General features: G+C 35.9%; 1 protein-coding gene across 1 annotated transcript in view; it reads left to right on the top strand.

Annotated features, from left to right (window-relative positions):
• The window catches only part of MALRD1 (MAM and LDL receptor class A domain containing 1), a 612,855-nt gene that overhangs the window by 444,313 nt on the left and 144,527 nt on the right, over positions 1 to 24,015 (top strand). The window contains exons 31-32 of the mRNA XM_036841268.1: positions 1,466 to 1,627; positions 20,828 to 20,985. Of these exons, the coding sequence (XP_036697163.1) occupies positions 1,466 to 1,627; positions 20,828 to 20,985 (320 nt within the window). The remainder of the gene's footprint in view (positions 1 to 1,465; positions 1,628 to 20,827; positions 20,986 to 24,015) is intronic.

Raw genomic sequence — 24,015 nt, 5'->3', positions numbered from 1 at the left:
TTAAAAACGATTCTAGTTTTTAGGGATAAGATGCAATCATGCCAGAGAAGTAAAATGCTGAGATTTTATGAAAATACTCTTAGAGATCCAGAAAATTTTCTATAAAAATATTAAAGCTTTGTTTTGCCAAATGTTTGGCATCCATTTTAATAGCAAGTTTTTCCTTGCTGACAAAGTTTCTATATATGCTAATAATAGTTTTATGTTAAAAAAAAGTTACGAACAAGAAACCATCTAGAGAAGAAACATTAAAAATAATACAAACTTCATCTTTCTAAAAAAAAAAAAAAAAAAGTCAATGACAATCTCAGTTGATTCATACTGATGAAACCATCCAATAATTCATTCTGTCTCTGTAACACAGTTTTTACAGTGAATGCTCAAAAATAATAACTGCTATGCAAAAAGAAAATTAAAGAAAAATGAAAGCAGTATCAGGGTATTATGAAGGCACTTTTCACAGATGACTAGGTAGTAGACAATCAGTTATTATCTAGTAATTTTTCTCATTGTGAACAACTTAATTTTTTAATGAGTTATGAATCAACACTTTTAGAAGAGAACTTCTTTCATTATTTAGTGACTGACTCTGAAATGTTGTACGTGGGTGATGGGTATGGTATGCTGAGAGAGTTTGCATCCTATATGGTTTACTACTTCTACCAAAGGCACCTTTTCTTTAGCTAATGACTTTTCCTCTCTAATGGTCTATGCTGTTCAAACACCAGAGTGGACAGAGGGACGGAGTTAAACATCCAGACAACTGGAGATATTGATTTATTTGACCTGAATTATCTATATTATCATAATGTTTTGTACATTGTTCATGTGTAGATACAGTTTTATCTATCATCTAAAATGTTATTAGTCAATCCATGTAAATCCTTAATGGCTAAATGACAGTATTCATGCACTGCTTCTAGACCCTGTGATAAAAAAAGTTTCAGTGTACAACTGATATTTCCAATAAGTGCAAATACCCTGGTTCTTTAAATTTTTAAATAAACAGAGTATGCAAATACTAATTTTATTTATTTATTTATTTTATTTTTAATTTTTTTAAAAATTCAATGGAGTTTTTATTTATTTATTTATTTATTTATTTATTTATTTTTGGCTGTGTTGGGTCTTCGTTTCTGTGCGAGGGCTCTCTCTAGCTGTGGCAAGCGGGGGCCACTCCTCATCACGGTGCGCGGGCCCCTCACCACCGCGACCCCTCGCGGGGCACAGGCTCCAGACGCGCAGGCTCAGCAGCTGTGGCTCACGGGCCCAGTTGCTCCGCGGCATGTGGGATCCTCCCAGACCAGGGCTCGAACCCGCGTCCCCTGCATTAGCAGGCAGATTCTCAACCACTGCGCCACCAGGGAAGCCCACAAATACTAATTTTAAATCATCACAAATGTAGTGTAATATCAAGTGTGACATACATTTCCACAACATTCCATTAATATTTTTGTTTCCTTAGGCCAGTATACAAACACAACAGGAAGCTGCAATTTTGAAATAACTTCAGGAAGCTGGACCACAGCTTGCAGTCTTACTCAAGACTCTCAAGATGACTTGGATTGGGTCATTGGCAGCAGAATTCCTATTGAAGCATTGAGTCCAGACCTTGATCACACACCAGGTAAATGCAATAGAGATAGTCAGGCCATGTAGTTCACTGGGCTGGAAATTTGCTTTAACTATTTGAGTGAATGTCAGAGCACCTTCCTTATGTCTTTGTGGGGGTAGAGCTCAATAGCCTTTATGAAAAGAGAGTTAGTTCCTTCCATCTAACCCCTGAATTATTTAATAGACCTAGAACTGATATTGCTACAACAAGGAAATCAATGACTCTATTTAAGAGACTCACAGATTTTATGTACCCTACCCTAAAGGTGGCCTTAAAGTCCCCAGTTGGGGCAGGGACATGTAGGGAACATTCAGATTAATGCATGCAGTAGGCAAAGGTGTACAGTTGGCATGCTGCCACGATGATCGCTAGCTTGCCACCAATTTCATTCCAGACCCTCTGAAGTACAGGGGCAGAGATTTAAAAGGTAAGTGGTGATAAAAAGAATGAGCATCAGCAAACTCTGAACAAGTTTTGCTTCCTGCCTGTGACATGAGATCAATGTAATCTTAAATGGTTTTCCAATTAATAGAGTCAGAGTAGAAGGAAGCTTGTATTCTTGTTTACTTTTACCCTGAAATCTTGCCTGATACTCAGCACTTTTCTTAGGAATCTAACTTTCTTAGGAATTAAAAATAACTTTTTTCAGTGATAACTTTTCTTAGGGACAAAACTTTTCTTAGGGATAAAATCTAGCTTTTCTTTGGGATAAAAAATAATCTTAAATATTTGTGATGGTGAATTTTAAGTGTCAACTTGGAGGGTGTTTTTGGGTGAGGTTAACATTTAAATTGGTGAACTTGGAGCAGATTACCCTCCATAATGTGGGTGGGCCTCATCCAATCAGTTGAAGACCTGAATAGAATGAAAAAGACCAGCCTCCCTGAGCAAGAGGTAACTCACCAACAGCCTGCCTTTGGACTTTATCTGCCCTGTTGGCTTTCTTGGGTCTCCAGCCTGCCGGCCCACACTGCAAATGTGGGGCTTGTCAGCCTCCATAATCACATGAGCCAGTTCCTATAATAAATGCCTCACTATATTTACACAACATCCTATTGGTTCTGTTTCTCTGGAGAACACTAGCTAATACCTCCTCAAAAAAACTGAGGCGTAGAACAGTGAAAAAGAACAAGAACACATGGAGTTAAAATAAGTTTTCATAGAAAAAGTATACAAGATTGGCTCAGCCATTTTATGTCCAGTGAAAAGAGAACAGTAATTTTAGCATTTATATAGTCCATGAAAATATCATGATGTTCAATTACAGCACGGATGTTCATTCTCATTTTAAAGCTGTTTCCTAATTCAGCTTCAGATTGAATATTTCTATTCCTTTCGACCTGTCAAGTTGTATTTTTTCTGCCTTTCATCAAGTTTTTTTTCCTTAAAAAAAAATGAGATTAGTATACACCATGTTATAGGTTAATGGAACAGGACAGAGAATCAAGACACTTAGGTAAGTAATTAAGAGGATTTAGTATATAACAAAGGCCAATTCAGTGGGAAGAAGTTGTATTATTTAATATGATGCTGGCATAGCTGGTTGTCCACCTGGAAGGAAATGAAATTAAATTCCAGTTTTTCTTCTATATATTTCATATACGACATATATTCCAGATGGATTAAAGATGTAGATGTAACAAATTAAAATAATAAAACTCTTACCAAGAAAACGTAGGGTAAACTACATGCAATTTAAAGGCAGTATCTAACTTCCAAAAGCCCAGATATAAAATTATAGCTATGATCTAAAAATTTCATAAACAAAATCAACAGGCATATAATAGATTTGAAGTTTTTTTCTTTACATATTACAGGTAGACTATATATACAGATAACTCTCACAAACTTATTAGAAATGGCAATTTTAACAACCAGGAAAGATTTGCCTAGCCAGTTCACAGATGATCAAATTCAAATAATCAACAAATATATTAAATGATGCTCAAGTTCACAACTCATCAGAAAAATGCAAATTAAAGTAATCAGATGGGAAGAGATTTTCAAAAGCCACTTACAGATGATTGAGAGATGGAGTTGGGGGAACAGAAGGGTACTCATTGATGGTTATGGGAAATTTTCTGTTTTGGAAGGCATTCTGGCCACACAGAAATACAAGGACCAAGACATAGGTACATGTGTGTAAGGATATTTACGTCAGCATTGTTTGCAATTGAAAAAAATGAGAAATAAAATGAACATGCATCATTCATACAATCATTTATTCATTCCTTTGTTCTTTTATTTGTTCATTTATTAAGTGCCAGGCACTGTTCTAGGTCCTGGGGATACATTAGTGAATAAAACAGACAAAAATCACTGCCACAGTGGAGTTCACATTCTGGACAGAGGGAAACAATAATAAATAAACATAATAAGTAAATAAGTTATATGGCCTGTTAGAAGTTAGAGGAAAGAAAGAATAGAGGAAGTAGGATCGGGAAGGCCAGGGGATGGGTTGGGGGAGGATGGCAATTTAAATAAGCTGGTCAGAATAGGCTGCACTGAGAAAATGCCATTCGAAAAATGACTTGACGGAAGTGAGAGAGTGATACAGGTAGGTACCTAAGGAAAGAGTGTTCCAGCCCCAGGGACAGCCAGTGCCAAACACCCTGAGATCAGAGTGTGCCTGGTGGGTGACTCAGCCTGGACACTAGTGATGTTCCGGGTAATCTAATTAATTGTTGTGCGGCTGCCCTGTGCACTGCGTGATGCTTAGCAGTATCCCTGGCCTCTACCCACTTGATACCAGCATCACTCCTCTCCCGGGTGCTGACAACTCAAGATGTCTTCAGAAATTGGCAACTATCCCCAAGGGGCCAAAATTGAGAACCTAGAGGAGCAGCCAACATAACTGGTTACATCCACAACACACAATATCATGCAGCCACTAAAAAGAGAGTTTAGTGCCATACAGCTGATTTGCAGGGATTTCCAAAAGATATTCTAAAAGGAGTAAAGCAACATGCAAAATGATTATATGGTGTGATCTAATATTTCTAAAACAAACAATGACTGCCCCCCCATCTGTGCATATGTATAACTCCATACCTAGATATTTCCAGAATAACTACGTGAACGTGGAAAAGAGGATGAAAAAGGATACATACTCGTTTATTAACGTGAATTACTTGGATGGGTGATAAGGTTGGAGGAGAGGAGAGGAGGAATAAATCCAAAAATAAAAAGAAAATAAGTGAAACCAGGAATCACACCTCAAAGGAAACTCTAACATACATGATGGTAGCACATTTATGTGTGTGTGGAAAATGTGGTGGATATTTTTAAATTTTACTCCTTAAAAAGCCTGAACTATTGTATTTCACTCTTTTAATATTTATTTTTTTCTTCAGTATTTCTTTTCATCAATTTTACATTACTGAGTAATACATCTTTTTCTAAAATTTTAAAAATATAAATAACCAGAAAAAAGAAAACCCTAGTTGTTCCAGTAGAGTAATATAACCACCTTTAAGCTTCGTATTTGTGTATCCTGCCATTCTTTCTTAATGCACATATTGGCCAATAAAAAGAAAGTTTCTATTTGATTTAGTAATTTAAAAAACATAGTTCGAACAAGTTTATGTTATGAAATATGTTTAGCAACATAGTTTTTATTATATCATAGTATTCTACTTGTTGGATATACCACAATTTATAAAATTATCTAATGGTAAATTCTTAAATTATTTCCTAATATTAAACATCACAGTAATCAATATACATTTAGATGGAACTTTTTTTACTTTTCTGATAGTTCCTGAGGATAAATATTAGTTTCTGTTCCTTGAGAAACTGTAAGAAATAAACCAATATTTATTTCCTACTAAGATCCAGACAGTAACATCTAGATAACAAATGCTGGTGGGTTCTTTTGATAACATCTGCAGCAATCTTTCCTTCTCTTAAGACAATATTTGAAAATTACCGAGCATGTCTGCTTGTATAATACTACTAATGGGACAAAAAGTATTGTAGGCTCAGTTTAAGAAAAAGTAGAAGTATAATCGATGGACATGAGAAAGTTTCCACACATTGTCCCAAAAGACAAACATGAGTAATCTATCGATACCTTTTAATGCAACAATTAAGGACTATTAATAGTTGTGTTTATTTTCTTTTTTTGAACTTTTATAGCTTGTGTGAGTTCATTAAAGACCACATGAAAAGTTTTCCATCTGGTTATTTATGCAATATGGTATACAAGTAATGTCATCCACAGATAAGGAAAACTAATCATTCTGACAGAATACTTTATTATCCTCCCTGTTAATCACTACACAAGACAGTATATTTTTGCAGAGTGCTCTTTTCAAAGCACTCTGATTATATCATCCTGGCTACACCACTGCGGCTCACTAAACTTGTTTAGGCATCACTGAGACAATGGGCTGCTAAATAGATTATAAGGACATTAATTAATGTTGACCCTCTGGGAAAAACAAAATTCTTTATGAGAAGGCCAGCAGATTCAAAGAGCCTACCGTCTGTTTCTAAGCATCACAACATCGCTGTTAATTAAAGCTGCATTTATAGATCTTTTCACTTATTGTTACCAAGATGAAGCATTAGATACATAAGGAGGACATTTTCAGTGCCCATCACAGGCCTATTTATGAGTCTTTTTGGAGCCATTGCCGAAGTTGTAGAGAGAAACTACAAGCATTAATCCACTCTCCAGTCTGCACATGAATAAATAGTGTTTGGGCTTAGTATATACGGGATTTAATGGCAGGAATGACATTTGCGTGACATGAATTAACAGAGGTAAAATTCAAAAGGCTGCTGTCTCTTTTTTATTCCCTTCCCTCATAACTTTATTTTCTTTTTAATGTTATAATAAATTAACCATCTCCACAATTAGATTGTAAACTCCAGTAGGGCAGAAGTCACATCTTTTGCTATTTTTATATTCTCTCCAGCATTTAAACTTGAATAGCACTTGATGAATACTTGTGTAGGCCTCATGTGACCTGGATCTATCTCCTTCTGTATTTATTGCAAATATTTTGGATTAATTAAGGCAACGTATATTTCCTGAGTGCCTACTAAACACCACACACAATGTGTTGGGAACTGAATTAAGAAAATGTTTGGAAGGTAACTGGAATGGAATATGCTGCCTGATATAACCCACATGCTTACTGTTGTGCAATTCTGTGTTCACAGCCCAAGGTCAAAAAGTACCCACAAACAATCTTAGTGACACTAATGCTCTAATGTGTATGACAGCAGTTTAAAGTATTAAGTGTTCAACAAACAGAACTTAGTTGGTACTTGGTTGACAGAGCCCTGCAGGCTAACGGGTGATAACTGTGATTCCTGTTGGGCAGACAGGACAGATATTATTATTCCTACACTAGAGATGAGGAACAAGAGCAGTTAAAGGTCTTCTCTGAGCCTGTATACTGAGGAGCCAAGCCAGAAATGAACCCCTGGTGTTTGGAGCCTCATCCAAGCCCATTCCCAGGACATCACTATCTTCCTTCATCCTTATACCGCTCTGTCTGAATCTCCTTAACATCCGTATCTGGGGCCACTTAACCTCTATTCCTTCTAGAATTATATCGGCATCTCACCCTGGTCTCTGATAGAGTAGGGAGGGTGGAGGCTTGATCAGGGATATGGTGTGTTATACACAAAAGCCAGCCCTCGATCACATGTTTATCAGACCACTCACTTTGATCATGTCCACACACACTCATGCACACATACATACACATGCAGAAAGAGATAATAACTGTACTGTAACACATTTTTAAAAGTTCCAATCATTGGACCAGAAATGTTTGAGGTATTCCAGAAGGGAATAAAAAAAAGCTGATGGGATCAGAAAGAATGGAGTAAAAACAGCAGAAATCCCATCCTAGGGAAACATGGTTCACTGCAGATCTTCCCAAGGAAGCTACACAAATATTCGAAGATTAAAATCAAAAGCACTGTCCTGGACAGAATTGTGTCCCCCGCCCCCCAAAATTCAGATGTTGAGGCCCTAACCCCCAATGTGACTGCATTTGGAGAAAGGGCCTTTAAAGAGGTTTTAAGGTCAAGTGAGGTCATAAATTTGGGGCCTTTATCCAGTAGAACTTGTGCCCTTATAAAAAGAGGAAGAGACACCAGGAGGAACCTACACAGCGTAAAGGCCCTGTGAGAACCCACAGTGAAGGTGGCCATTTGCAAGCAAGCAGAGAGGCCTCAGGAGAAACCAACCCTGCCAGCACCTTGATTTTGGACTTTGAGCCTCTAGAACAGTGAGAAAATAACTTTCTATTGTTTAAGCACCCAGTCTGCGGTATTTTGTTATGTCAGCCCGAGCTACTACAAATACCGAGAAACATTATGAAGAATTGTTGAGAGTAACTGACTGAGGAACAGCACTCAGAACACCTGGCTGAGCTGGGAACCTGGCCCCACCCTTTGTATTTCCCTGCCAGGACCAGTGTTTCAAACACAACTGCTCACAGAAGTAGCTTTTTCTCCCAGGATAAAATCAGAGTACTGTCATCTAAAGAAAACTGGGCATCTGCCTGCCTGGGAAAGGATTATCATGAGATAATTAGATCCTGAAAAAGAGACAGGGTCATACATGGGGCTGCACAGGATCAACACTATAGGTTTTCACTACTAGACAGCCATATTCTGAAGCTTCTTGAATAGGAAGAACTTGGTCTTACTACAGAATTGAGTTGAAAATAGTGGCAATCACTGCATCATGAATCTCAAACGCCACCACCCCTACAACCATCACCACAACTGTGACCACCAGCGTGATCATCAGCATGACCAGCGCCGCCACCTGGGCCTTTACGGGTCGTATAAATTGATTTCCTTTGGATGCTCTGCTTTAACAATGAATTAGACGGCATTATCCCCATAATTGGATCTGGTATCATGTGGGATCTCTGAATTTATCTCAGATTCTTTTGAAAGCTTTCTCCGTTCTACTTAATTTTAGAGCTGTTTCTTTGATTTGGCCTAGACAGATCCCTTTATGTTTAGCATAACTACAAAATATTTATGTAGTTATTCTAACTTTCTTTCGTTGTCAATATTTTTTCTTTATGCTCAAGTTATGCATTATAGAATGTATGTAAATTATGAATATTAGTATTTTTTTCTCATTTCCTGCTATTTGTACCTCCTTTTTCTTTCCCCTTTACTTTTCTCTCGTGATGCCCCCAAAACATATAAGCATTAGGTAAAAGGAGACATAGAATATTAGGATAAAATGAGTAATAATAAATAGCATAACATATTTTTCTGACTTAATTATAACTTTTGGTAACCTTTAATATCATCTTCTAAAGGTAGTTTGGCTCTGATATTTTCTAAAAATGTATTAATTCAGTAATTATATACTTTAGAATGAAAGAGTACTAAAGAGTCTACTTTCATACAGTACAGATGAAGAGAGGTTTTTTATTGTTATCGTTTATTTCTTTTTACTACTAAAAATTGATAATTGTTAAATGTAACTAAATAGAACAAGTCTTGTTGTCAAAAATTGTCGTGTCCATGTAGCTGGTATTCACTGAGTGCCGATCACCAGGTCCCTGGCTTTCTTCTGGCTTCCTTGTTTAATCCTCACAATACCTTGAAGTTTTACAGCAGAGGAAATGGGTGCACAGGGAGAATAAATAACTTGCCCCCAGCCACACAGAAGACACTTGTGGAATCCAGCACTGGGACCCATGTCTATCTAAAGCAAAAGCCTACATTTGTAACCCTTAGTCTCTAAGGCTTAACATGACATTCTCAAAACTTCCTGAAATGTAAAATGTGTTGATCAGATAAGTGAAGAATACTCAGTAGTTTCTCTTCTAAAACACAAAAATGTTGGAAGACGGCATTTTATCAGTATAAAATAGCTCAAAGCAAACAAGTATTTTTTTCTATATTTCTTATTGACTCTAGTTGCCATTTTCTTACCACAGTTCAGTATCATTTCTACTCTCTTTGTCTTGTGTTACTTTTTAGAACTACAAACATTCCACTCCAAATATACAGCAATGCCAAGGAAAAAAAACAAGGAGACTTTTTTGGCTGCTGAATCTCAGAATATGTCTTGCAGGTTTAGATTTCTCTAAACCATTGCAAAAAGGCAATGAATGACACTCATCATTTGTTTGTGGTTAACAATTAACAATTCTCTTTCTCACTTCATCTTCATGAAGTGAGAAAACAAGGGCAATTCTCTTCATGAAGTGAATGGTTAAGCCAGGGTTATTCCTCTTTTCCTTATTTTACTCTGAGACAAAGGGTAAACTCGACTTTGGTGATGTTTAGACAGCAAGAACAAGCCCAGATCATCTATAAGTCCTCTATGTGTCTTCAAAAACTCTCATGATCTGACAGTGATTTCCATTTTGTTGCCAAAAAGCAATGCTGGTGATGTTTAGACAGCAAGAACAAGCCCAGATCATCTATAAGTCCTCTATGTGTCTTCAAAAACTCTCATGATCTGACAGTGATTTCCATTTTGTTGCCAAAAAGCAATGCTGGTGTCAAACCTTGAACCACTACCAATCATCCACATGTACCATTTTTGTTTTATTTATTTATTTATTTATTTAATTTATTTATTTATGGCTGCGTTGGGTCTTTGTTGCTGCACGTGGGCTTTCTCTAATTGCGGCGAGCGGAGCTACTCTTCGTTGTGGTGCGTGAGCTTCTCATTGAAGTGGCTTCTCTTGTTGTGAAGCACGGCTCTAGGCCCATGGGCTTCAGTAGTTGTGGCACGTGGGCTCTAGAACGCAAGCTCAGTAGTTGTGGCTCATGGGCTTAGTTGATCTGCGGCATGTGGGATCTTCCCAGACCAGGGCTCGAACCTGTGTCCCCTTCATTGGCAGGCAGATTCTTAACCACTGCACCACCAGGGAAGTCCACACATGTACCATTTGAATCAATACCCCAACCAATTTATATCAACGTTTTTCTGCCTCTGGGGAGAAACAAAATCTTAATTTCTGTTTTTCTTTTCTTTGTCTTTGTTTTGTCTGTGTTCACTTAAAATACTTCCAGGAATACTTAATAATTGTTTCAGGTAGGACCCAGATGATGCTTTCTTTTTTTTGAAATGCCAGGAGGTATCATCTGTGAGACATGGTGTTCAGTGAAAGGCATGTGAATGAAGCAATTCTTTTAGAATCCTGTAGGGCAAGATTAAACCCTGAATAAATAATCTGAAATCTTTCAGGTTAGTTATCATTTTACAAGTATCCAGGAATCATTGTTTCTCTAAAAGGAATTTACTAAATGCATATTTATTTACAGACTTTATTTCTCAATAAAATAATGAACCATTAAGCTTATCCCTTTCTATCTTCTCAGAACCTTGCCTCCTTGTATTTACTTCCTTTTTTGTGTATCCTTAAATTGCCTCTTTATCACTACTTTGTGCCTTCAAGCATCACAGTTCTCTCTTACCTAAAAAAACAAACAAAATGAAATACCTAACTACCTAACCTTAACTTTGTTTCCCATCTAAGTATTATTGTTTTTTATTTTTTTAATCTCCAATTACCATTTCCCACACATTGAGGTCCACCTACCTCACTACACACATCTTCTTTGACTCCCTACAATCTGTCTTCTGCAAAAATATTATTTCTTCAGCATATAATTATTGGTCACTGACTTTTGGTCACTGATGCAAAACTGTAGAGATAATTGTTTATCAAAGACATTCCTGACCCTCATGGAGCTTGTATTCTAGCTGTCTTTGAGGACTTTATTGGTTTCAGAATCATAATGACCTGATTCTTCTAATGCTGCATTTGATCAATCCAACCTTCTTGAAGTGTTCACCTGTGTTTTCAGTACAGTGGACTGTGGTTTTTCCCCCTAATGTTATATTCATATTTTGTGCTTTTTCTTTCTCCTTCTAAGACCTAATTGTGAGTCTCACCCAATATTCTGACTTTGACCTTTTTATGTCTTTTCCTACATATTTTGCTTATTTAGAGGTTTTATTCTCTCAGTGCTCAAAATTTGCTCATTCCTGCATTTATGTAGCCCTTATTTCCACAACCTCGTCCCATATTTTCAATTGCCAGTATCTCCAAGTCACATATTCAGACTCATACTTACCTTCCTTTAAGAAAGAATCTCCCATAAAATAAATGAAATTGAGTTATTTATAGTGAGGTAGGTGGACCTAGAGTCTGTCATACAGAGTGAAGTAAGTCAGAAAGAGAAAAACAAATACCATATGCTAACACATATATATGGAATCTAAAAAAAAAAAAAAAAAAAGGTTCTGAAGAACTTAGGGGCAGGACAGGAATAAAGACTCAGACATAGAGAATGGACTTGAGGACATGGAGAGGGGGAAGGGTAAGCTGGGACGAAGTAAGAGAGTGGCATGGACATATATACACTACCAAATGTAAAATAGATAGCTAGTGGGAAGCAGCTGCACAGCACAGGGAGATCAGCTCGGTTCTTTGAGACCACCTAGAGTGGTGGGATAGGGAGGGTGAGAGGGAGACGCAAGAGGGAGGAGATATGGGGATATATGTATATGTATAGCTGATTCACTTTGTTATAGAGTAGAAACTAACACACCATTGTAAAGCAATTATACTCCAATAAAGATGTTTAAAAGAAAAAAAAAAAGAATCTCCTACTCCTGATTTTATTATTTCAGTTATTGACATTATCATCAACACAGTTAATTCTCTCTGAATTGCAAATTGTCACCTCTTCATTCTCGACTTATATCCTTTTCTTTCTTTGCATGTCCACCTCTGTCATCTTAGTTAACTCCTGGGCTATTGCACATGTCAAGGCAACTCATCTCCATGCAAATATTCTCCTAAACCAGGCCACTCTTCACATTGATGCAGGGTTAATATCCCTAAATAATGACTCCTGATCTCCAAATCATCAGAAGCTCTTCATTGCCTTTTAACTGGCTTTAAAGTTTTCCTATGTTCTTTCCCAAATTGCATTTCTGATTTCATCTATTATTCTTCTACAAACTGTGTTCTTGTCCCTCAAATATGCTTTGGGTATTATAAATGTCAACTTTGGGCCATATCATTTTTTTAGTATGACCTGTAATTTTGTGTCAGTGGTGAACATGATGAATTGGTTTGAAGGAATCAAGGTAAGCAGGCCTGTAGTATAAGGTTTTTTGTTTATCTGGCTAGGAGTAAGGTTGTGTTTACTAGTTACTGCAGCTGTAGATGACAGAAGGTAAAGTTTCCTCTGGTGTCCTTGTTTTTGTCTCCCTTGTATCTTCGTGTCCCAAACTTCTTAAATAAGGTCTGAGAGATGATGCTCTTTCAGTACAGTTCCCTGTTAGTATGTCAGAGCCCTACGGATGTGATGATGGGGTGGAAAGGTGCTGAGTGTAAGGTCAGGGGAATGGACGCATTTTACAGTCCTACGGTTTGAGCTCAGTCTTCTAGTGAGTCTGCGTCCTTTCACTGTGACTACTCTCACCCTACCCAACCCCACCCCAGACCCCTTAGGTGAGATAGGAAATCTAGAATTTGCCAAGAAAATTAGGCACACTTCCAAATGGCTACTTTTTCCCCTCTCCCTGTAAGAAGCAGAGGAGATTTTTCTCTCCAGTCTTCACCGTGAGAACTTGGTAGGGCTCCTGGAAGTAACATTGTTGGGGTGCCCCTAAGACTGGTCCCCCTGGAGTTCATATCCCTCCAGCTTTCCCACACTGAGCCTCCAGCAGTTTGTTAATTACAGTTTACCTTTTCCTCACCCAGTACAGGCTCCAGCCACCGTTCCTTTCCCCAGGTTTCTGTTTTGCTAAGTTATCACTGTCTATATCTGCCTGTTGTCTCTTCAGTTTTGGGGCGGCAGTTTCCCCTGTGATTTCTATTCTCTGAAGGATCTAAGAAGAGTTTTTTGAGTTTTTGTTGCTGTGAAGATGAAACTGATGCTTTCGAAGCTTCTTACATGCCAGACTGGAAACCAGAAGTCTTCCCCCATTGTTTTTTTTAGAATAATCTTTTCCCACTCCTATACAACTTTCTTTGCCTACTTCACCTCCACTGTATTCTTTAATATCCTAATATAATCTACCATCTTTTATGAAGTCTTTCTATATCCACCAAATTTAAGCCATCTTTTATCTGTTGAACTGCATAACAATTATGATCTACATCAATACTTGGTATTATATGCTCACAGTAACCCCAATGAGCTGTATATCATTGTTATTATTATTATTATTATCATCCCCATTTGATAGATGATGAATATGAGAGACAGTGGGAATTTAGTGTTTTGCCCAAAGTCATAAAGCTCACAAGTATCAGAGTATGGATTAGAACCCAGCTAGTCTGACCCAGAGCTTATCTTCTAAATAGTACATATTGTTAGCTTTTATTCTTAGAGTCTTTTGGGTATGTTTCGTATTTTCCCAGTCATAACTTGTCCATCTCCCTAACATCCAAATGCAAGACATGGTGTCTTCTATATAATAGTTATCCAATCAGTAACTTGTGATTGATTATTTAATCAATTATTAAATGATTATTTCCACTGCTAAAATCATATTATATCTATTCTCTAAATTTTTCATGAGAGTAACAATAATTTGCAGCTATGTTCTAAGCACTTTACATGTAGTGTATTGTTTAATCTTTACTGCAACCCCATGAGGCTAAAGTATCTACTATAATTATCTTATTGCTTCTGAGTCCTAGAGAATTTAAATAGGCTGCCCAAGGTCACATACCTAATAAGTGGAAGAGTCAGGATTTGAATCAAAGCCTCCAGTACCTGCAGGCTTAACTAGTGGAATATCCAGCCCACAGTTTCTGCTATTTTTTTATTAAAAGAATATGATAATCCTGTTTTCTGTTTCCATAAAAATAAATATTCTCTTCTTATTTGCTTTCCATGTAATAGATCGAACAAAATCAAAGTTCTTACCATATCTCACTTACCTAAAGAAAAGGGTTTATGATTTATATTTTTATTTTACTTTTTAATCTCAACTTGGCAAATGAAATCAAGTTACAGAAATGCTATTAAGCCAATAATATTTCCAAAGGCATCTTGACAAGAAAAGACACATAAAGATGTTATTCAGTGTTCTTTTAGTATAAGAATTAAGAACTACAGAGTCCTTTGAAATTCCTACTTATAGGAAGAACCAGCCAATTCCATTCATATTTCATCTTCGTGTGATTGAGACATTCTTGCTTCTGAGCAAATTAGAAGCTTTCAAAATAAGATGAATCTACCCTGTGTTGGCATGTCACAACTAGAAGCTTCACTTTTATATCAGAACACTGCATACTGAGGGGAAAAACTTGCAGCACCAAATTTGGTAATAGTAAATAGTACTGAAATGAGACATTCAGCTGAAAAGCGTGTTTTAAAAAATAGGTAATAATGACTCTCAAGAGAATAATGTCTATAGAATAAACTGTTGGAAAGGGTAAAAATAAAGAAATGCCAAATCTATTCATTGCACAGCTCTACAAAAAGCAAATAGAAGTGATATAGTGACAGACAATGTCTGTCAAATACCATGAGAAAATTTCATTTGACTTGAGAGGTGCTGTATCTGGTTGCCATTTTGACAACTTTGAGGAAACTTTTGTTCTCTGAGTATGTTTACATTTCACAGGCTGTAAAACTTGCAGATGCAAATAGCCAGCACCTTGAAAATCTGGGGGTGGGGGGAATGAAAGTAAAAAAAGAGATTGAGGGCATTTCAACTGATAGTCATTATGCACCCTTCTAGTTTAGAGTGAGAGACAGGTAGAAATTATAGAGAATGTAGAGCCCAGCTAAGTAAGTCTGACTCTGAGGAAGGGAGAATTGCTATCTTGAAAGAGAGACATATTGCATCGCATTTAAAAAAAAAACATTAGGCAACTTTATTTTATGAGCAAGAAAAAAAAAAGATGAAAATTGCCTACAATTTAAAACAGGGAATGAATTCAGATCACTTGAAGTGGGAAATTGTCTTTTATGATTTGACCCTAGTGCAAACGAGTATGATTCTGCTGAGGGCACTGGAGCTTTAAAAATACAGCTTTCTTTTAAAAGTATTAACTGTCTATTTTAAAAAGACATGTCAAATTTATTACCTATGGCATAATAACTCAATGAAACATTTTTGAAAACTCAAGATTGTAGCTAATAACATCTAAAAGACAAATTAGAATCTTTACTCTCTACAGACACCAAAGTTAAAAAAGAATGTCCATGAAGCATGGTGATGGATTCTGAATGTGGCTAATATATTTTGGCCTCTAATGTCAAGAAACAGTAGTGATTTGAACAAAGTACACTTTGATGCTGAATTTGCCCTATTTGACACTAAGTCAATTTTTGAAAACATGTCCAATTCTTTGAAGTTTTTAAGGTAAAAAATTGAACATTAATGAGAAATTTCTATCCAGCTCTTATTTTAACTAAGTAAGATGTGAAATATAAAAGCTATACCCTAAGAATCTTAAGAACTTGTAATCATTACACCTGTACAAGCAAAATTGAAGTATTAATCTGAAAATTTACAGAAAATGTCAGGAGGCAGAAAGTATGGGGAGAGGTAAAATTCAGACAATATTTAGTGAATGCCTATGTTCTAGAGTATTACATCTAGTAGTGTTTAATTAAAGTATGATAGATTTTACAAACTTAATTGAATGCATACTGTCTAATATATGAGAGTTAAGTAACATTTTAAATGCCCAGTAGAAAGCTGTGAAACAGTGCAAAATCAAACCAACAAACAAAAAATTCTGCTTCTGTAGAAATCTGTCCCACGAATGAATGTTGTCGATCATTCCATATAGTTACGTTTAAATAAAGCTGGTTTAATGATTTATCATTAAATTCTAACTATGTTGTGGCAGTTGAGACTTTTCAGTTTATTATCTGCTTTAACAAGTTCTGAACTTTGTGTGAGAGGCTAGATTGACCTTCCCCAAGGATTTTGCTACATGTAAATAGGTAATTCTCAATGAAGCAACTGAAAGTTTATAAATGTTGGAAAGCAGGTCTAGTCTGAGCTTGCTAGATAAAGAACGAGTCTCTTTCTGAAAATATAATTCAGTGTAAGGTTTTATAATGTTGTGATACAGTACATAGTTCCTGGATAATTCATAAATTTCTATTAATAATTTTAAGAGGCTAAGCAACTTTTCACCTTGATGATTCTCCAGAAAAATATGACATTGCAACAAGTCTATTCCATTTACAAAGTCAGACTTACATATGCTTGAGTTCTAGAATTTAAAATCCCCAAAGACCAAATTTGCAATGGTGGCTTCTAAATTGCCATGCACGGTTTTGCAATCTTAAACTTTTTAATGGATAAAACTTTACATTTACATGCACTAATACATCACGCAGGAATTGACTTTCTCATTTTTGTGTTTGACTGTGGGATTTTGTAAGACCAAAATTGAATATGCAAATCAGAAGAGGCCAGGTGGGGTGTGCTTTGGAAACTCACCCCAAGTCCCCTAACTAATAATTGGAATTGCTAACTTTGATGTTACGCCGTATATAACATTGTTTGTCTTGTACTGAAAGAAGTATACTGCAGTGAAATGATGGATAATTATCATCCCCAGTGAACTATAGTTTTTTTGCTGTTTTTTTTTTTTACACTGAGTTCCATGATATAGCCCTAAAATAGAAACATCAGATTGTCCCACGTTCTTTTCAGTGATGTATCTTTGCTAAACTGCTTTTCAGTAGTCGCTGTAAGAAAAATTAAGTACTGGGGAAGATAAATGTGAAATAGGGAATGAAGGTGAGGGTGTTCGATCTGATTTCAAGGTTTGATAATGTGTGCCCAGTAGGCACACATTCCAATAGAAAGTAATTGTGGCTAATTAAGAATGAAGTAATTTGTTTTCAGTTTGTGTGTTTTAGTTTTTAGATGCCTGTAATATTGTTGGAATACCAATAAGCATTAAGTTCTTTGGACTTAAATACTTAATAAACAAAACTGCAATATTGCTCCCCACCTGGGCTGCTGTGAAAAAGGTATTGGACACTAAGGATGCTGTGATCTAAGTCACTCTGGGCGCCTATAGGCAATGACTGAGAATGAAGAACTTGGTTAGACTGAACTCAGGTTGCTGGGCAAACTTAAAATTTACCTTTTAAAACTAAATATTTTTGATGAAAATCATTCAAGAGAAACATCCAAATTAGTGACGTTTTAATGTATTTTTGTAGTTAGAGGAATAAATTTACTGAAATACAGGGTTTTAAATCAGAATTCCTAACTTTGTAAAACAGATTAAATTTGTGTCAGTGAACACAATTACTTTTTTCCCACTGCCCTAAATATTTGATCTTCAGCATCAGGTTAGCAGTAAAGCATAGAATGAAATATATTTGCTGTCTGAATTAAACATAATCTGCTTTTGAGTTAGAAGTTCATCAGTCTCATTATGTATGCCATACTATTTAAGAGCTGAGCTACTAAATGTGGAATAGTTTCATACAAACATAGTGAACATTAATTTACCTTGTTTGGCACTAGATCAAGGCTATTTCTTTACATCCAGTATAGGTTGAATAGATTCCATATTTTCAGTAAAGTCTTAACTATATAAAAAAGTAATTATTATAGCTAATTGTATTATATTTCCTCATTCAGGGTAATATTTTAAAGCATGTTTCATAAAGTGTAGTCTAAATGTACTGGAAGTCATCAAGAGTGTAAAAAGTAATAAAATGAAGGAAAACTTAGATGTTCTTGTTTAATCAAAATAGCATGGGTTTACAAGGGGGGAAGGTGACGGGGGTGATGGTGGTGGTGTGATGAATTGGGCGATTGGGATTGACATATATACACTGATATGTATAAAATAGGTAACTAATAAGAACCTGCTGTATAAAAAATAAATTAATTAAATTAAATTTTTAAAAATAGCATGGATTTAAAGAATGCATGTTCTTAATGAATAAGCCACGGTTCTTGGTAGGTTTGACAGATGGAGTGTAGGTGTATCTTGGTTGTGCATGCCACATGTATGTCTTCATTTTCCAAACAAGAAAACAAACAAGTGACATCCTTGCAAAGAAATGTGAAAGAAAACTTAGAAAACTGTTTCATTGCTGAATTAAAATAGTGTGTACAATTTTCCTAATCCAATATTTGCTAGCACATAAAATATATTTCATAGGACAATGAAGATAGAAGACTGTTCACTGATGCAATAGGGAGACTTTTCAACTTTTCAAATTATTTCCACTACCACTCTTTTATATTGAGGAAAATCTTGCTATAATAATTCACATGTCATGTTCCTTGGTTATTTTTCTTGATTAAGATTTTTTTCTTTATTTTGCCAGACATTCTAAGGGTTCTTAGCGAGAGAAATATTTTCAGTAAGGAACATTTTTTAAAAAATAGATATGAGTCACTTTCAGTTTCTCATCTGACATGTAAGTCATTTGGAAGTCATTATTCCCATTCCCATAACAAGACAAAAAGCTGAATAAACTAAAAATCAACAACTCTTCCTGATCTGTTAGAGAATTGAGGCCAAAGGCAAACCACTGCCTCCAAATTGGAGACAAACAGGAGAAACAGAATCACAGCTTCCTGGGGCAGAAGCTCATGAAGAGAAACCTCTGCAGGAATCAGAACTGGGGTAGGAAATCCTAAACTATAACTGATGAATTGTTGCAGACTCAATGTGCACACATTTGAGAGATTAAAAAATCCCAGGGGATTCAGTGTTAGGGGGCTCCACACTTCTGTAAGTTTTAACTTCAGGAGTCCTGCCATTTCTCACAGTGAAGATAGAGACCTCCTCTCTGCTTTGAGCTGGTGGAGGGGAAAAGTAGCCATTTTGAAATTTACCCAGAACAATGTGTTCTTAATAACAAGACCTGCCCTCAAGAGAGAACACAAATAAGTATTGGCTATTGCAATAGCTAAATCCAAATCACTGATAACACCAAATGTGGATGAGAATGAGAAGAAACAGGAACTCTCATTCATTGCTGATGGGACTGCAAAATGGGACAGCCAGCTTTGGAAGACAGGTTGTCAGTTTCATACAAAACTAAACATAGTCTTACTATAAGATCCAGCTGTTGTGCACCTTGGTATACTCACAAATGAGTTGAAAACTTCTGTCTACACAAAAGCTTAACACACTGATGCTTACACAAGCTTTATTCATATTTGCTAAAGCTTAGAAGAAACCAAGATGTTCTTCATAGGTGAATGGATAAGCAAACTGTGGTACATCCATACAAGGGAATGTTATTCGGTGATAAAAATAACTGAGCTATCAAGCCACAGAAAGACATGGAAGAGCCTTAAATGATACATATTGCTAACTGAAAGAAGCTAATCTAAAAAGGCTATGTACTGTATGATTCCAACTATATGACACTCTGGAAAAGGCATACTGTTAACTCACAATTTATGATTTAAGAGCATATATCTCAGTAACAATAATAAATACCACAGGAAAAAAATATTTTTAATTAGAAAATATGTTAATAGCCTTAGTTTAGAACTACAAATAAAATATTTAACATAAGAAAGTGTGTACATATATATATATTTTTTTTTCATTCTCCCCCAGTAAATGCCACGGAGGGAATAATAACTATGATGAATTTTGATGATGTCAGCAGAAAAATAAAATCCAATTGTGTTTAAATGGAGAGATCTTTCACATACTAATGCAGTTGAGAAGAACAGAAGTTATCTATTGCTCAGAAAAATAACGTGGTGACTTTCAGAATTACATTTCACTTTGCAGTTCTTGCCTACCATTCACTGTTACTTTGGTCAGTGTGGGAATCGGAACAACCAAAAATGAGATACAATATCAATCAGCCCCAGCAGCCTCTGAACCTGCTCTACATACAGCATACAAAATATTTTATGTACTTGAAACTGACAGACAGGTTTGAGCAAACTAGGAGAAAAGGAATACACTTTCAGAGTCAACACAACTATTTGATCACTTTATGCACAAGTCACATACCAAGGTGAATTTTATGAATCACATTATCATAGTGACACTCTTTTTAATATTGGTTCAAAGAATTAAATATTATTGATCTATAACTGACAAAAAGAAAATGAGTTGTGTTTAATTTTCTCTGTGTGTGTGTGTGTGTGTGTGTGTGTGTGTGTTTGGGGAAAAAATGAAATCTGTACTTGATTTAAATATATTCTGCCTCATGCTATAAAACATATTTCACTAAATAAAAAATATATTCATCTGTTACAAGGTAGTGGCCAGCACTTCCTGTATGTCAACTCATCTGGCCCCAAAGAAGGATACACTGCAAGAATCACTACTTCTCAGTGCTTCCCAGCAAGCCTCGGAATGTGTACTGTTCGGTTCTGGTTCTACATGGTCGATCCCAGGAGCATGGGAGTATTAAAGGTACAAAAGGAAGATAGAGATTTGTCTTTCACTGAAATATTCAGAGCATGTGTTTAAACATTTTTTTTTTTTTTAGTAGTCAGACAACACCCATCCTGATTCTATTAACTTCTCATTTCTTTCTGGGGCGATGGGACTTTGGCAAGCAGTGCTGTCATTCATCTTAATCTCATTCAAGATTTATCTCTTTCATGGCTGCCACCTGAACTCAATTATGGCTCATGCTATTTAAAAGACTGTCTAGAGATAAAAGATAATGGGCAGATTCTACATATATCTTCTAATAACAACTTAGATAGGGACAATGAAGAAATGTGATGAGAGGGATAATAATGGAGAGAATTTTCTTCCACAAAGTAAAGGCAAAGCACACTTAAGATTATAAATATATATCAGCTCACACTAAAAACAACATACCTGCTTCATTTTTAACTAATTTAATATAAGAATCTGCACCAAATGCAAATGTTTTTAAAGAAACAAGTTGCTGCATTTATACTTCTTATTGCATGAGAGATCAATGAATGAGCTTTTCATTCATTAGGAACCAATTTTGAAATCTTAATTTCTAATTAAAAGATTGTATATTAGAACACAACATGTAGTGTTATTGCTTTGAAATTATACAGTCATTTATTATTGGGATATATACAATTTGGAATTTTTGTCTTTATCTCAAACATTGTCCCTTATAAATAATAACAGCTATTATTAAGTGATTCCTATCTTTCTGGCTGTTCATTTTAACTTTATATGTGTTATCAGTTTTAATTCTCACACTCACCTGATGAGGTAGTATCTTTTTCCCAAATTTTCAGTAAAGAAACTGAAACTCAAAATGGCTTAGTAATTTTTCCATGATTACACAACTAGCCAAAAGTCTGATTTCAAAGGTCTGACATCATTTATCCAGCATTGTTTCTCAGATTTTCTGCAGTATTCAGAGATGTCTAAGGAGAAACATGAGGGAAGGAAAGAATAAATGGCCTTATCAATTCTAGCCATTGATAGGAAAGAGAGCTCTTATCAGGTAAAAATAAAAACATGCAAAGAAAGTGGAGGAGTTATACAGATTCTATTTAAATGTCCATTTTCCTAAAGAGAAGCCAGTAAAAACAACAGAAAAAGAGATTCATTTTTAACAGTTTCAATACATGTGAGTCTATGTAGATCATGAGAAAAGTTTGCATTTTTTTTCATTGTTTTTACATACAGTATGTGAATATTCAGTAGATTAGCCTTTTGCTTATGCTAAATTTTGTCCAGGGTAACTTATAACTACTGATCTTAAAAAAGACTCTCTAACATGTTGTTTTACCGACATTTTAAAACATCGATGCTGCAATTGAAGAGGACACTAGTCAATGGTTATTTGTTACACACGGAAGCAAATAAGAAATGGAAAGGCCAATGAACCATTCAATGGAATGCATGCAGATTCCAGTCACTTTCTAACAAAATGTTGCTTCCTCATTCAAAAACAGTGTCCATATATCCTTTAGCTCTTCACCAGCTGGTCATTCAGTGCTATAGACTGAATGTTTTTGTCTCCCAAAATTCAAATGTTAAAGTCTAACTAAGACAGTCAACTAGTTCAATTACCTAGTTAAACAGCCCACTGCTTTAATCCATGCTTCTACAAATAACCTTTGAAATGGAAACGCTGGCCTCAAGTCTTGATTTCTGATAGCTTGCTTTTGGTGAGTACAGGTTTTTCTCACTGGAGGCCAGCAGTTAAGTGTAGCAATGCTTTTCTACTCTGGGCTGCCTTCAGAGAGGTCTACTGGAAAGAACAGTGGAGGCCAACGGTAGTCAGGCTGACACCCAGGTTTTGTAGAGGAACTGCCCTACCCTACTCCAGATTGTCTTGGTAGGTTTGACTGTCAACATGGCTTTTTTTTTTTTTTTTTTTTTTTACCGCCTCCGTAGATGACCCAAGCGGGGCCAATCATAGTCATTTACAGTATTTGATGCAATGTTTATAAGAGGCTTTCTCTTTCTTCTGTGTTGCAAGTCACAAGGAAGTAGGCTAAATCTGGGGCTATTGGAAGCCATCTTTCCCAATATGGGGAGAGAGATTGTGTGAGAGAGAAGCTAGCACACAGAGGGACATAGGACTAAAAAAAAAAAGGAGGAAACAGAATTGTGCCTGCTTTGTTTAAATCCTGGAGCCTACTTTACCTGAGCCAGTAAAATTCTTTTTGTTACTTGCTATTGAAAAATTCCTAACTGTGACAGACACCCAGGGAAAAACTGTTTTCCTAACGTGTCCTTACGTCTCGGGCTGATCACATTTCCTGTGGCAAGTCTCTTTCTCAACTATTGCTTTTAATCTTGAGTTATTCCCAGACTGAAAAACTTCCTGAGTATGCCATATTTTTATATGTGAGTGAATCAATTAAGTGGAAACCCGTTCTTTTTACCCTTTAAATCAAGGCTTTCCAGCAACATGCTGTTCGTTCACATGCAAGTTAATTCTTTCTTTTCATCTCTAATTTGGGTATAACAGTGTCACATTTTACAACATTTTCTACGGTGGGGTTTTTCCACTGATGTGTTCATTTGAAAGAACCATCTGTAGTTACAGCATTGGCAAGTCTGATGGACAGATAGCTTCTTACAAAAGGTCTGAGAACCCAACTTTGTGCATGTATTTTCTAAATTAACCAGAAGTCCGGCTAATATTATCTGGATTTGTGGTGAGGAAGAACCTCCTCTTTTTCATATTAAAAAGAAATTTTTAAAGAATAAAATAAATGATAATATTCACTGAGGGCATGGATGTGGAGAAATAGATAGTCATTGCTATCAATATGCAATTATAAAGAGCATTTTGGAAATTAAAAGCTTTATAATTTTTATACTACCTACCAAAACATTCCACATCTATAAATATTTATAAAGAAATAAAGATAGATATGCATGATGTTTTATTTATAAGGTTCTTCATCTCACTGTTGTTTATAGTAGGAAATATTTGAAACCACCTGTATGTCAAATATTAAGAATTGGTGAAATATAGTACATTCA

The sequence above is a fragment of the Balaenoptera musculus genome, chromosome 2 (assembly GCF_009873245.2).
Source record: "Balaenoptera musculus isolate JJ_BM4_2016_0621 chromosome 2, mBalMus1.pri.v3, whole genome shotgun sequence".
Lineage (NCBI taxonomy): Eukaryota > Metazoa > Chordata > Mammalia > Artiodactyla > Balaenopteridae > Balaenoptera > Balaenoptera musculus.
Note: the sequence above shows the minus strand (reverse complement) of the source record. Positions and strands in the feature narration are given on the sequence as shown.